Genomic DNA, 15,109 nt, shown 5'->3' with positions numbered 1-15,109 from the left:
TGTATGCTTGCATAAATAAAAACAAAAATTGCAGTAAGTAAACGTAGGCCTATATCTACCAGATAAGAGCTTCTTTTTCTTTGTGCCATTTTGAAGTCGATACAGTTCCTTGATATTTTGACTCGGTTATATGGATGACTCAGTCAACAGTGTAGAAAAGCAGACAGCAAAGCTTCAAATCAATGCGTTCTGAAAAGAGCGCATCTGAATTACAACTTCTCAGCTAAGAAACGCATAGAAATAACTTGGCCACAGTGACAGCATAAGATGTTTTAATGTTGAAAATACTGATTGAATTCTACTTTGCCAATTCTTTTTCCACTCCGTGATTCTGACTATATATGACACACTCAACAAGTTTTAAATGCAATCGCAGTTAGAATTGTATTTGGATTAGGTTCACTTCTCTTACGAATATGTTCTTCTATCACTTCTGACATTTCTTTTTCTATCAAACTGCTGTGCTCATGGGAAGAACAGTAATCAGAGTAGACAATGTAATGTACCAATATCATTCAAAATCTCATGTGCAATTCAATTAAATATACTTTTGACTACTTTCTGTAAATTATGTTAAAAACAGTCCTAACGTGAACCTCAGATTCAGAAGCATTGGAGCCAATAAACTTGCATTGAAGAAAGCCAGAGTTACACAACTCTTGCTTAGCTCAGATTTTCCTTTTCAATTCCTTCACCTGAAAGGATGGATACTTTGGAATTGAAGAGTTAGCACAACATGCCTTAACAATCAGTTTATTATGAATATCTTCAGCCATGTATGAACCAGTATGACCCATCCTCATGACATCTCATAACTTCTATAAAATAACAGAATACAATGATACAATGAGTCAAAGGCTTTGTTGGTTTCAGTAGAGCTATATCGACTTAAAACTGGCTAAAGATACTGATCTTTTAAGTTCAACGGTGTCTCTTGGAAGAAAGTAGTCAGATGGTAACATTTTGGTGCATTATTCCTTTGAAGAATACCATAGTATTGCAGTTTTATTTCCCATAGGTACCAGATGAAACAGGGAAGCAGCACCACATTATGACTAGTTACAAAGCTTGTAGTAATACATAGAATTATTTTCTTTCACAAGTAGTTCCTCTATCTGGAGAGCTGGTAAGACTAGAAATTACTATGCCAAATCTCTGCTGTGTGTTTTTTCTTTCCTTAGGCAGCTTTGTAATAGTGACTTGCAGAATACATTTTAAAGAGATCTCAAAGTAAAAAGTAGAGCAGAAACATTTTGTTTTCTTTTCAATTGTTTTCTATCATAAAACAAAAAAAAGAAGAGCCATTCTGAGTATAGCCCTGTTGACCCCTAGTAGAAACATGAGATAGGTGCCCAAGATAAGTACACTGAAGTACCTCTAGAACTGCTTCTTTCTCAACACAGCTCTTCTAAAGAGAGGAAATGGGATCACTGTCTGATGTAAACATCTAACCTTTACACAGACAAGTAAAGCAAAATTACTTTTGTCCCCACTGTGCACTACAATGGACAAGGACATCTTACAGATTTTTGCTCAACTTTCTTCTGTACAGTGTCTGGTACAGCTGGAAGTGTCTTCATGAGGTAGATTAAAATACTCAGAATGAAAATGGGCACTTTGCTGAAACTCACAACCAGACCATCAGCTATGGTGATATTAGTAGATTGGGTGGCTGGTTTATACTAATTTTTCCAAAATTTCAGTGAATTTCTTATAACTGCTACTATATTGTAGTATATATAGTATATTTACTATTGCTGCTACTATTCACTGCTTAAGAATTCAATCACTTTTATTTCAAAAAGTTGGTTTGGCAGTTAGTTTGACTATTTAATCAATTTCTTAGAAAAGAAATTTGATTTCTCTCTGATAGGTGGCAGTATTACATTCACTGCACCCTTTATCTGTCTTTTATTGAAATTTCTATTTATGGACTATACATTTTCACAGCTTTTTTTAGCTTAGCTAAGAAGCCAGGCTTTAACACCACAAGCAAATTCACGAACACAGTCATACACACTTGAGAGCAGTTTAGAGGATGACATCCTTAAACTATATTTAGTAGCAGAGGAAATATTTTTAAAAGCTCATTTATCACGAAAATAGTGTTAGTAAAGTTATTAAAAACCTAGATTATCTAGTTAACATTGTTTAGATATGCTGATTATATTAGTTTATTAGCTATTCTGAGCTTAAGTGTGGCTGCGCTACTTGTGGCAAGTTTTTTTTTTATCTCTGGAAACATAATGTCAGTATAGAGAACAAAAGCCTGCTAAGCCCTGGTATCCCAGTGCATACTTTTTTTCCCTTCTTGTTATCTGTCGTTGTAAAATCATACATCCATGCTGCTGAAGCCTCTGTTCCTCGTAGCTGCATGGCTCAGCCTGGCCCCTGGAGGCTTCCTGGGACACAGCCTCAGCTGCAGACGAGCGCAAGGGGCAGTTCAGTTTCACTTTCGAAGGTGCAAAGGCAGGAAAATCTCCCACTTTCTTCGTAGGTAAGTCTTCAAACTAGTCCTGCAGTGATTACTACCACTTTAAATTATTCAGTATATTTTTTTTTTTGACCTCACAATAACACAGGTGCCTCCAGAATCCCCAGGTCTGTCCAGAACCTGAGTTGTGCCAAGGTGACTTCCTTCATTTTGGGAATTATACAGAGTTCTCTCTCCATATGTCATTAAGACATAATCTAGTAGCATGAACAGCTTGATTCAATCATTAACAAGAAACTGCAAAAAGACAAGCAAACTGCTGCTGACGACCACAAACAGTTTGGCATGCTGTGGGAAAGGAACAGCTGTGTCATTGTACTTAATTAGAGCCTGAGAAGAAGAAACTGGAGTCCTTCTGAGGCAGGGGAGCAGCCTCTGGGAGTTGCTACTGTTGATTTATTTAACTTGGTGCTGGACCCCCTGCAACTTAGGTAAGCTATTGTTAGACTTACACACTCTGCATTTGTAGTCTGTTTTTCTGAAAAGAAGGATTTTGAATAATATTTGAGAGCATTCCTTTCCTCGGTGTTTCTGGTAATGCACAGTGAACTAGCATGTCTGTGTTTCAGGGAAGTCTTGGGAAGCATGGACCATACAAAGCCTTGGATAAAATATTGTTTTAAGTCAGCAGCTCAACTAAAAGGAGCTTTTAAATCAAAGCTTAAAATGAAACCAAAAAAATCTTTTGTCATGAACAGGAAAACTGTAGATGGGATTTTCGGGGATCTGATTCCAGCTCACAGACTTTTATGGGACTTTTAGCCCAGAAAGAAGAGCGGAAGATAAATGTTTATTTTTCAGGTACAGGCTCCTCGGAGTGCAGTGCAGTAGGCAGCAGAGGTTATCTCTAAAAATCCAGCAGCATGCCCTTATAGCAGGAAAAGAATATTTTGCTGCATTATTTTGGTGAAGTTGCCCTCTCCCTTTCTTAGAGTAGGCAGCTGATGGGGGGGTACTTCCACAGTGCCCCCTGCCCTCTCAGTATTACTGGCTGCTCTCATGGTCTCAGGCCAGAAGCTGGGGATAAACTCTTGCTGATCTTCTTACTTACTCTCTCCTTTGTCTCTTATCCTCTGCATTTCTGCATGTGCTGTAATGATAGGGGCAGGACCAGACAACAGGGTGTCCTGATTCTTCTGCAAATGCATGTGTCTATATACTCCTCATCTGGCCTTTACTGAGGAGGTTCTTTTACTCCTGGAAGTGAAAAGTATCCTTTTTTATTCTGCTTTTCACTGACTTTACTGGTTCATTTTACAGCCACCCAACACAGTTACACTCAAGGTGCTGATCTTTCTAGAGATATCTTCAAACCAGAAAGACCTGTCAGCATCTTGCTGAATTCCAGGTTTCCAAAAAATGGCATATTAGTGAGGGCCTAAAAATATCTTAGGTCACTTGAAGAGAATGGAGGCTTGCAAACAAAACAGAACAGAGTTACTACTTAATGCACTCACTAGTACCTATCTATAAAGGTCTTACAGTAACTCAGTCTGGAGCATAGTTAGAGACAGAGCTTGATAGCACTCAATTTTTATCAGTCTCATTATTTTACACAAGCCTGGTCACAGAAGTCCTGGTGTGGACTGACATAGCCTCTAGTTTATGTAATCACATTGATAATGCAAAGATATTTCACACAGGTCAATGACATACAGATGTTTTATCAACTTTTGTTAGATTTATTTTACATTTCAGGGATGAAAAAAGAGAGGCTTTGAGGCAAAAAAATGATTTCAGATATTTTGCTGGGATGATTCCCTGGAATCAGATAGTGATCAAATACTGTTTGTACTTTCTGGGGAAATGGGGGAGGCCCAGTAACTTACCATTTCCCTTGCATTCATTACATCTAGCCATACTAAGTGTCCTGTTAATTTCTGTTTCTCTTTGTGCTACATGGAATACAACTAAAATAGATTAATCATTAACTAATTATGCCAACAGCAGCTGAACAGTCTCTCATGTGTTCCCAGCTGTAAGTAATCTGTAGTCTGTCTTTTGCTTTTTTTGTAGGTACTGATATATTCCATATTGCTGAGTCTTCCAGCAGCAGATGAAAAATATGTATTTGTTCCTCTTTTCCATTTTATCTTTGCTTCTGAAAGTCACTAGCACCAAAGATGTTGTATTTGGTCATAATAATTTCACAGAATATCAAGTGGGCAACATGAACCTCCTTCTCTCTGTCCCACACGGTGGGTCACTGGAACCTAAAGACATCCCTGATCGAGAGGCTGCTTGTTGGGATGAGAAGACATCCTCTTGTATTTTCTCTCATGACTGTCCTCCTGGAAGTATTCAAAATTCTAAGAAATGCAAAGTGTCTACCAACCAAGACAGGTATACCATAGAGGTGGCTCAGGCTCTTGCTGAAGAAATCAACAACATTACTGATGGCTTCTTCCCACATATCGTCATAAACCACCTACAGAGGTTCAAGATGGATGCTAACAGGGAAAAGGAAGAAGCCTCCTTTGGAATTCCCCAAGCAGAACAGGCCTGGGAGGACTATATGGGATTTTTGACCACTGCAAAATCACAGATGTCAAGGGGCCTAATTCTGGATATCCATGGACAAGCACATCCTGAAAGGTGGATAGAACTAGGTTACACACTTTCAAAAACTTCCCTTAACTCAGGTGCCTTTTCTGCATTGAATTCCTCAATTAGCCATCTGGCCAGTCAGCTGGTCAATGTGTCTTCTGAGACTTTGGTTGCAGGCAACAGAAGTTTGGGTAAATATATTGAAGAACAAAATAAGAGCTACATTTGTGTGCCTTCGCCATCCAATCCTAGCCCAAATAACGGAAGCTATTATAGTGGTGGATACATAACAAAGACTTTTGGCTCCCGTAGTTCTGGCACCATTGATGCCATCCAGCTTGAACTGCCTCAGTGGGTGAGGGCAGCTAAAGAGCGTCGCAGATTTTGTAAAGCACTGGCAAGGGCTGTAATGAACTTCTGGCAAACTAACTACTGCAGCCAGTACAAGCATGAACTTCTGCCATGCTCAAAGAGCCTGTCTTGTTAAGATACCTTTCCTTAATAGAGTAATGATCTGGAACAACAGAACAACTCATTCACCTGGAACATTTAAGACTGCAGTATAATTGCAGATGCTGGTAGAAAGAAACCATCTTGCTAAGAAATACATCAGCATCCACAGTTAATACCAAAAAGTCCCTTAACACACAGCTTTGTACTAGATCCAGCACTGAAAAGACTGCTGTAAGATGAGTGGGTGCAAATATCACTTGCCTGTGCTTAATTTCTCATCCTCTGTTTTGAAGCGCATGATACACAACTAATCTTCTAATAAATTCTGTGCAATGCCTTAGTGGATTATCTATTCATAGAAATTAAATGTCTCTGCTTTTCTTTTGACACTTATGAAAGACAGTTGGATAATATAATTGTGTAAAATGTTTGGGGCCAGGATCAGTTTCCATTTGGTGCTCATAAAGCCCTAGGATTTGGAAGTAAACAATAACGCTGAGCAATGACAGGCAGTCTGATCTACTTCTGTTTTTTTCCTGAATTAGGAAAAAAAGATCCATTAGCACTTACAGCACTGTAATTTTGTCACACTTTAAACAGCATAACAGTAAGGTAGTGACTGGGTGGAAGGCTGATAAAGGTAGCACACACATATCATGCATTTTTGACAGTTTTCCTTACAGCATGATTACCTCCTGAGAGCTTGTACATCGATTCCATTCACCACAGGATTAAACACTTGATTGTTACTGGGAATAGTACTACATTATGGATAGTTTCTGCACAGTGGATGATACAGTGGCATGAATAGCCATGACTACAAGTCAACTCTTGGAAAACACAGACAACTAATAAAGAAAACTGAAGGGAGAAGGAAGCAAGACTGAAAAGGGTACAATTTGAAAATTAAGAACCTATGAAATCCTAGCAGTGCTAAAAGTTTGGTAAAAAGAAAATATTGAGTAAATAGTTCTGAGGGAGTAAGTAGTCAGTTAATAAACTGAAGACAAGTGGGATATCTGCATCTTGCAACCACAGTGAAATAATTCAGGCCTGGCTATTAGTAGGGACAATACCAAAGAGAAAATATTACATTACATGTGATAAAACATAACACATAAAAGCATCAAAATAAATGGGTAAGGATCTCTCTGAACCTGAACTGTGCATTTTTAGTAATCTTTGAAGACTCGGCAATTTTCAGGTAACTGAAAGAGGGTTTATGTAGCTTTCAAAGGGATATAGGACTCAGAATTGCAGGAATATTACCTTTCATATGCTAACTGCTAAATCATGGGTAAGATGAAGTGAACATAAATAGTAAATGGCAGATCACACTTTATCTAGTACTACTTGGTTTGTCAGACAAGTCTGATTTTAGTTTTAATCACAAGGTTGATTAATGTGGTGGGCCGACCCTGGCAGGCACCAAGTGTCTGCCCAGTTTCTTGCTTGCTTCCTTACTTCTCCTGGTGTGATGGGGAAGAGATTAGGAAGAGCAAAAGTGAGAAAATTCTTGGGCCACAATGAAGACAGTATAATAGGTGAAGCAAAGCTGCATGTGCAAGCAGAGCAAAATAAGGAATTCAAGCACTGCTTACCACCAGCAGGCAGATATTTGTTTAGCCACTTCCTGGGAAACAGGGCCTCAGCACACATAATGAATGGGTACTTGGGAAGACAAACACTACAACCATGAATATCTTGGGTCCCTCCCCCATTCCATGAGGCTGTTATATGGTATGGAAAATTTCTGGTGAATTCAGGTCAGCTGTTCCGGCTGTGTCCCTTCCCAGCCTACTCACTGGGTGTGGGAAAAAAGCACCTTGTTGTTGTGCTGGCATTGCTCAGCAACAGCCAAAACACTGGTGTGTTATCAACACTGTTTTATTCACAAATCCAGGACACAGCACCATACAGGCTGCTATCAAGAAAATTACATTAATGCCTGCCAGGTCTGGTACAGCTGACCATAACAATTTTAAATATACTCCCACAAGATATTTTGCAGTTACCCCTAAATTCATCATAACCCTATAAGAAGTTGAAGGCAGGTAAATCATTGCAAGTCATTGTATATTCAGTTCATGAGAAGAATGTCCTTTCAAGAAGGCTAGCAGAGCAAACACCAATTCAATACCAGTGCTACAGAAAACCTGCTATTTTCCCCAAAATAGCAGGTAATATCCCATGTTATATGCATTATCCTAACTACTCACTAAGGTGAGACACTTGGCACTATGTGTACGTTTAGCCAAAGGATGAAGACGTATTCTGTGCTCTGTGTCATGTTGTGACATTGTCCTGGAATGCTGGAATGTGAGAAAAGATTTGCGTAATCATGATGGATAATTAACTGAATATGAGCTCAGCAGGCACTCTTCTGGCTTAGGGGATGAACACACTCTTTGAAAGCATAAGCAAGGAACTAACATATTAGTTATTAGTTAACAGGGCATATTAACTGTTGAGTATATGATTAATCTGGCAGGAAAAAAAGCAGTGCAATATTCAATATACAAAAGTTTGAACAGGACAAATTGAAGCAGAGAGGAAACTGGTGGTTTTGACATAGAGAGTAACTGTCAGCAAATGTACATTAAGTCAAATGGGCTTTTCCATATCTAGTTATAATCATACACTGCCTTTATTAGAATTTATTCTCTGCATGATGGATTGGAATAGAAGTAAAGATTTGTTTTCTATATGTTCTACTTAATAATGAAATGGATTTAAATATCGTTTTAAAAAAACAGAGAAAAAATAATAAAAGAAATCTGCTAATCCACTTTAATGAAGATGGAAACCACATTTACTGGTCTTGACTCAAGTCTTCAATGGAATCTGTATCCATTTCCCATCCCTTGGGACTGGACTTCTCAACTTTCATCCTTTGAAGACCTTTAAAAAATTTCAAGAACTTATTAACATACTGATGTGAGTAGACCAGACTGATAGCATTTTGTAACAGCACAGACAAAAAAATCTGATTTTGTGCACATAGCTTACAAAAAATTTCATTTTGGCGCAAATTCATTGCAGTCTCATTGGCTTCAGAGTAGTTGCTCCTCATTTCCCAAGGCACAAGACCCCCTGTATTTTATTTTCTTTTTCAGGAAGAAAACAAAACACAGATTTTCAAAGTACATTAATGGTCAGAAAAATAGCATATGTGCCAACTATTTGAACACTGTGATCCTGAGTTTTTTTCTGAGACAATGTAATGCTGCATGTACAAGCATTAGGTCATATATATTGAAATGCAGAGTTGGAATGTTGAGCGTCCTATTGAACCCACCTAATCAGCCATCTAGGATTTTGGAGTCTTATCCAAGTTAGTTCTCTAGGTACCCTCTATAGAAAGAGATCAGCACCTTTGCTAGGGGTGATTCTTTTCATCCTATGATATGTGGGATAGACAAGCCTGTGGAATATTCTGATCTTTTCCATAGAATAAAAACCTAGGAATATTTTTTAGACAGCTTGCAGTAGATCAGCTCATTAATACCCATAAAATAGTACTACTTAACAGTACTCAAAGCTTTGGGCAGATGGGATTCAATAGGTTTGGGACTGGTTAAAAGAACTGAGTCTGAGCAAAAAATTAATGACATGAGGTTGAACAGGAGAAGTAAATGTCTGCAATACTCACTTTTTGGCATCCTCACTTCAACTGGATTCTCAAGCTTCCACCAAAGTTGGAGTTGGAGTTGGATAGGTAGTGCAAATCACGTTAGAAAATTAAATTGAGAAGCAGACAATTAACAGTGGAATGTCAGAGTAATAATGTACAAGTGCTAATGGCTTCTGATGTATGAACGCCACCACAAAAAGTAGAAAACACTTGTGCTTACCTCATATATAGGAAGAAACGCAAATACTGAACCAGCCTCTTTGCATACAAACTCAAAAGTTTCCAAAGGTTGGATCTGACCAAGGGAAGCCAAAGTCAGTGCATTACTAGCTGAAGACAAAAGGTGATGAAGACATTCTTACTACAACTGCAAGAGAGGTTTTTTATTCCCACGACTTTTAAGGGTTAAGCCAGGTAAAGATGGAGGAGCTCTACTGATATGCAGTTAGAGTTGTAGAAAGTGTATGTAACGAAATCTAATTCTCCTGGTTTCTGATTTCATGGGAACCCTGAAAGAACTATTGGATGTAACCAGGGATTCACTGTCATTCTAGTATTTTCACACATCCTTCAAGCAAACTTAAGATATTTAGGTTTTCTGTTAAAGCAGAGGAAAATGCTAGAGGTTTCTTTACACTTTTAAACCAGTGAATCTGTTTCTGCTACCTTCTAAACTGAAATTTGAAAATGTGAAAAATGAGAATGAAAACCACAGACATTTCTTAGATCCCTCTGTTTATGCATTTTTGTTCTAGCTTATCCACTGAATGAGAAAGATACGTAGGGTTGTTTATAGATAATTTTAAAGTGAGAAATAAAACTGTATTTCCTATACTTTGCACAGAACATAAATTTGTCATATATATTAGCTACCTTTTCAGGAGCCAAAGCTTTGAAAAACTTGAAGCCCCGATGTCCAGCCTTTTCTGAAACTGAAGGTGATCTGGTCAGTGACTTCCACCTGTGCATACGAGACAGAAGAAGTCTGAAATTCCTATCAAAATGACAGTTATGAATGCAATATTCTTATCTGGCTCTAAAATGAAACTATTTTGATCTATAAATGATTTCATATATCTTCAAAATATATTTTTCTTAGGACCTTCATAGGTCTTAATAAAAAGGTCATGGAGTGCTTCACTAACACTTTGTCAATCCAGGTACTGGCTGTCACCTGTAGAAGTCAGGAAATCTTAACATAAACACCATTTACAACAGTCATGTGCTAACTCACTGTCTGATAATGGCTTTTCAGCACTTTTTTAAGTTCTCACTAGAACACCTAAATGTGACTTTTGTAACAAAGGTGTCCTCTGCTCATATGTCTGGTTTCCAAATTTAGTCATGAGAAGAAGTTATCCAGAGTGTCTGTTAGTGCAGATTAACCGTTGCCTTTATAATCAGAAAAATAAGCCAGGTCACACAAGCTAAGGAACAGAGAGAAACTGAGACTATTCCTCTATATGGGTCTATCTGCTGGCATTTTTCAATAGATCTCCTGAGATGCTTGTTTAAACTGCAAGCACCTATGCTGCTTAGATGGGTTTGTGCCTTTTCAGGTATGTGCACATTTGGGCAGTATTTTCCCACAGCTTTCTCCTGGAGAAGCTGGCTACTCACTGTGGTGCTGTATTTATCCATTGCTGCTCTTATTAAACGCATGCCTTCCACATTGTTCCCCCCCTGCTCCTGCCCCTAGCCCTGGCCACTCCCTCCAGTTCTCCCTATTGGTTCCAGTACCCCAACTCCGCCCAGGTACCACCCCCGTGCCCTGAGAAAGCCCCCTGCTGCCTGACCACAAAGTCTTTCTGCCTCTGGGAATCGGCTTCTCGCCATGCAATAAAAGTTCCTCTGAGGTCCATATGGAGGGACCCTTCTTGCCTCCTTTACTGTCACTGTGTTGCAGGGCCGACAGCTAGCCTGAACAGGAGTGTCCGGAAGGACTACGGGAGAGCGGAACTGCCGCTCTGTCCTAATCAGCCCCGCTGCTCTTTCTGGGAAGGCTGCGGCTTGCTAAACCAAACAAGGCAATGCAACAACTCATGGCTTGGCTGGGTGCTGGGTAAAAAATGACTGGATGGCCAGGCCCAGAGAGTGGTGATGAATGGAGTTAAATCCAGCTGGCAACTAGCCACAAATGGTGTTCTCAAGGGCTTTGTGTTGGGGCCAGTTCTGTTCAATATCTTTACTGATGATCTGCATGAGGAGATTGAGTGCACCCTCAGAAAATTTGCATATCACAGCAAGTTGGATGGGAATGTTGACCTGCTGGACAGTGGAAAATCTCTGCAGAGGGATCTGGACAGGCTGGACCAATGGGTTGAGACCAATGATATGAGGTCCAGCAAGACGAAGTGCCAGGTCCTGCCCTTGGGTCACAACAACCCCCTGATAATGCTACAGGCTGGGGACAGCATAGCTGGAAAGCTCTCTTGTGGAAAAGGACCTGGTGGTGCTGGTTGACAGTGGCTGAACATGAGCCAGCCTGTGCCCAGGTGGCCAAGAAGGCCAATAGTACATAGTCACTAACTCCGTTGGTTAGAGCATGGTGCTCACAATGCTAAAGTTGTGGGCTTGATCCCCATACAGGTCATTCACTTGAGAATTGGACTCAATGATCCTTGTGGGTCTCTTCCAACTCAGAATATTCTGTGATATTCAATCTGTGATATACAAATAGTGTGGCCAGCAGAACTAGGGGTGATTGTCCCCCTACACTTGGCACTGGTAAGGCCACACCTCAAGTGCTGTGTCCAGTTCTTTGATCTGCTGAAACGTTGGTCATGCATGGGAACAGGCTGCCCAGGGAGGTGGTGGAGTCACTGTTCCTAAAGTATTCAAAAGGCATCTGGATGTAGCACTTGGGGCATATGGCTTAGCAGTGAATATGGTGGTCCTTGGTTAATGGCTGGACTCGATCATCTTAGAAATATTTTCCAACCTTAAGGATTCTGTGATTCCATGAATATATATCTGTTAATAACACTTACAATATGAGTTGTTAATTGAGATCCTAAAATGTTATCTTAGTGCTGAATACTGTATGAGTTATCTAATAACCAAATTCTACTAGCATCACAAAGATAAGTGACTTGTCCCAAGACAATTGTCTGCATCCTGAGTACAAAGCCTAGCATCCATAAGTAACACAGCCTTTTGGATGATGGTTGGCTAGCTCTCCTTTACACTCTTTGGTACAGTTAATCCAGAGGAACCAAGTCACTCTTAAGGTGACAGCACACAGAGTATGTAGAATGGTAAGACTGAAACTTTCTATTGCATAGCGTGTGGCTGCTTTTTTTCCCCAGTTCTCTACACAATTAAGCATTTCTAATTTTCTTGCTCTTTGTCTGTTTAGTTAATGTGTTTAAATGTATAATAGCCATTCTCCTTTACTGAAATATTTGAAGAATCCTCAAAAAGTAGTAACAGTTTGAAATAGGCATGTAATTTACGGAAAGTTTCTTTCATGTTAGCTGAATTAATGATATTTGGTTCCAGAGGTTTCAAACTAGCTGCTGACTATTCCAAAGAACTACAGGGGTTAGTCCTTCAAACACAGCCAAGCACTTCTCTGTATTGATGAGTTACTCTTCTGACTGCAGTGACACTACTCATATTAGTAAGAACTCCACGGAATAATAATTACTAGCAGGATACCAAATTAAATGGGGTAACAGTAAAGCACCTTAGAGATTTTCCATTGTCCCAAAGTGCTTTGGTTGAAAGGCAGCCTAAGAATGGACAAGGTATATGAAAACTTACCACTAAAGAATGCATGACTTTTTAAGCCCTGAAGTAATTTTTTTTACAGATTTGGATTCCTTTGTTACTTAAGACACTGTGTGCATCTCCTCTGAAGATGCCTTGTTCAATATTTATGTTCACTTGTTCAATCCACTAATTAATGAACCAGAGAGTTCCAGGACTAGAATTATGACTTAAACTAAAGGGCCAAGGCCCTCTGACTTGACTTGTAACTAACCAACCCATACCCCTTGAGAACTCTACCTAGAAGAGTTCAACACTGCTATTGAACACACATTTATGCCAGCTTCAGAATGCCATGATCTGCAAATCCGTTACCCATGTATGTGAATGTATCCATAAAGTACCAGCAAATTTAAGATGACCATTTCTTAAACTGAAAGATTAAATTTGGTTTATTCTTCTAGAAGGATTTGTGTTTTGGTTGAAACGATTCACATTAAGCTTTTTCAATAAATTTTTGGAGATCCCAGAAACATAGCAACTTTTGGAATTTGAAAGATAACAGGCTGCTAACCTGAACAGCATATATAATATACCACCTCTAATGAGGCTCAAATCTGAGACAAGTATCTAGTCATCACTATTACTGAGTTCAAACCTTGAACATCACCTAATCTTGACTGTTGCCAAGTCATAAAAATGAAAAGATTTATCCATTCTGGGTTAAAAAAATCTTTAAAAAAGATTTTTCTGAATAACACATAGTACTGATTTTTTTCTGATCTTCAGATGAAAGGTGTTTTTAAAGCATATTTTCAAACTTGTTCCCCCAGTCATACATGTATGTAAATGTATGAGATCTTACTTGTCTCTGTCCAGCATGAGAGGATATTTAACCTTCTTCTTTTCCATATGTTTGCTCTCTGCTTTAATTATGGCAGGAAAGTTATTAACATCAGAAGGCAAAATCAGCCGACTGGTATCTGATAATTCAAACTTCCTGGCTTGTCCAAAGTAACCAAAATAGTATCCAGTCATGGCATGCCAAAGCCTACAGACATAGTAGAAGCAGTGCCAAAAGACAGAAAAGAAAAATGGATATTTTTAGAAGTGGAACAGCAGTGAGACAATATCTGTATATTATCAAATTCTGCAGCACTGTTCAGTGTGCTAGTCAAAAAAAACATCAATGAGATTGTTTTTATAATTTAAATAATTTGAGAATAAAAAAAAGATTCAGAAGGTTGTTGTAGAAAACAGAAAACACACAGTTCGTGTTTGTATTTATGAAACTGAGGAGTAAATGTACCAAAGTCCTGAACTGTTCCTGCAGTAAAGTGCTGCCATCAGAGCAGGATCTACTTGAAATTTCTTCATTGATACTTCCAGAAAACCAAAAGAAACCCCTTCAAATGTACTTGTTAGCCAAGAAGGAATTATAGTTGTCTATGAAGTATCTCCAAGCTTCCATGGTCTAATTGCATACACATTGATTAGGTGCCATGCTTAGGATCCATGTCAATTTAACAAGCATTGGAAGCTAAAATAGGATTAGAACAGGAGGTAATTTTTAAAATGGTGTAGCCATGCATTCCAAAGTAAAGCAATGGCTGAAAGAAAAGGACAGTCTGCAAAGGATCTGACTTCCTGAGAAGTGTTATATTAAAACCAGTTCTTTTGGGTGCAGAACAGAAATTGCACCCAGTGTTTTATTTTATTTAAGTTCTAGCCTATATACAAGTGCAGCAAGAAAAGGAACTTTCAAGACAGCTCAACGGATTTGCCATAGCAGTTAGTCATTTTATACCTGACTGAACCATCAGTGGATGCTGTCACTACCACATTTTTCTCCTCTTCAATAAGTAAGTCAACCACTTCAGTAGCATGTGCCCTCCAGCAGAGCTCCTCCCTTATTTCCTGAGGGAAAAAAGGCAACATAACCACATTTGAGGCAGTTCTGTATCCCACCATGGTTGCTAGCTTAGTGGATTTATCTGCATGTCTTTCTGAAAATTCGAAGAGGTGAAAAAATAATCCCTCCATGAAACAGCCTGCAAATGGCATATGGTAGAAACACCACTCAGGGGACATGGATATGTTAATTTTTAACATAACTTCTTTGAACACAATGAAATAATGCTGACACCATTTTACTTATGTTTTTCCATTTTTTTTCACAGCATCAAGTTATTATTTCAAGCACAAAACATGATCTTTATATGCAGAAAACATTTTTATCCCTGTAGAGCTCTGAATTAATTTTTTTTTCT

The 15,109-nt window shown here is 38.9% G+C and overlaps 2 protein-coding genes across 18 annotated transcripts in view; one reads left to right on the top strand and one right to left on the bottom strand.

Moving 5' to 3' along the window:
• The first annotated feature begins 2,266 nt into the window (after positions 1–2,266).
• On the top strand, positions 2,267–5,834 carry LOC109145211. Of its 2 annotated transcripts, none has more exons than XM_019288479.3 (2): positions 2,267–2,497; positions 4,511–5,834. In XM_019288479.3, the coding sequence occupies exon 2, from the start codon at positions 4,551–4,553 to the stop codon at positions 5,526–5,528; it is 978 nt and encodes a 325-aa protein (XP_019144024.1). In that variant the 5' UTR covers positions 2,267–2,497; positions 4,511–4,550; the 3' UTR covers positions 5,529–5,834. The 2 variants fall into 2 exon arrangements, with proteins under 2 accessions (XP_019144024.1, XP_039424069.1); XM_039568135.1 differs by having other exon boundaries at positions 2,267–2,925.
• A 2,283-nt stretch (positions 5,835–8,117) lies between these two features.
• Positions 8,118–15,109, bottom strand: part of WDR64 (WD repeat domain 64) — a 72,103-nt gene continuing 65,111 nt past the window's right edge. For 12 of the 16 annotated variants that reach the window (XM_039568124.1, XM_039568128.1, XM_039568123.1 and 9 more), the window contains 5 exons: positions 14,647–14,756; positions 13,705–13,890; positions 10,002–10,089; positions 9,349–9,423; positions 8,305–9,180 (listed from right to left, as the gene is read on the bottom strand). In XM_039568124.1, coding sequence (XP_039424058.1) covers positions 9,016–9,180; positions 9,349–9,423; positions 10,002–10,089; positions 13,705–13,890; positions 14,647–14,756 — 624 coding nt within the window. In that variant the 3' untranslated portion in view covers positions 8,305–9,015. Of the gene's footprint in view, positions 9,181–9,348; positions 9,424–10,001; positions 10,090–13,704; positions 13,891–14,646; positions 14,757–15,109 lie in introns of all 16 variants that reach the window. The other 4 variants (XM_039568126.1, XM_039568129.1, XR_005604053.1 and 1 more) reach the window with 3 other exon arrangements.

The sequence above is a fragment of the Corvus cornix genome, chromosome 3, assembly GCF_000738735.6.
Source record: "Corvus cornix cornix isolate S_Up_H32 chromosome 3, ASM73873v5, whole genome shotgun sequence".
NCBI classification, from domain to species: Eukaryota; Metazoa; Chordata; class Aves; order Passeriformes; family Corvidae; genus Corvus; species Corvus cornix.
This window is presented reverse-complemented; position numbering and strand designations above follow the sequence as displayed.

Excerpts from the sequence above, each read along its gene's own strand:
- LOC109145211 (XM_019288479.3), top strand. The coding sequence starts at position 4,551 with ATGAAAAATATGTATTTGTTCCTCTTTTCCATTTTATCTTTGCTTCTG.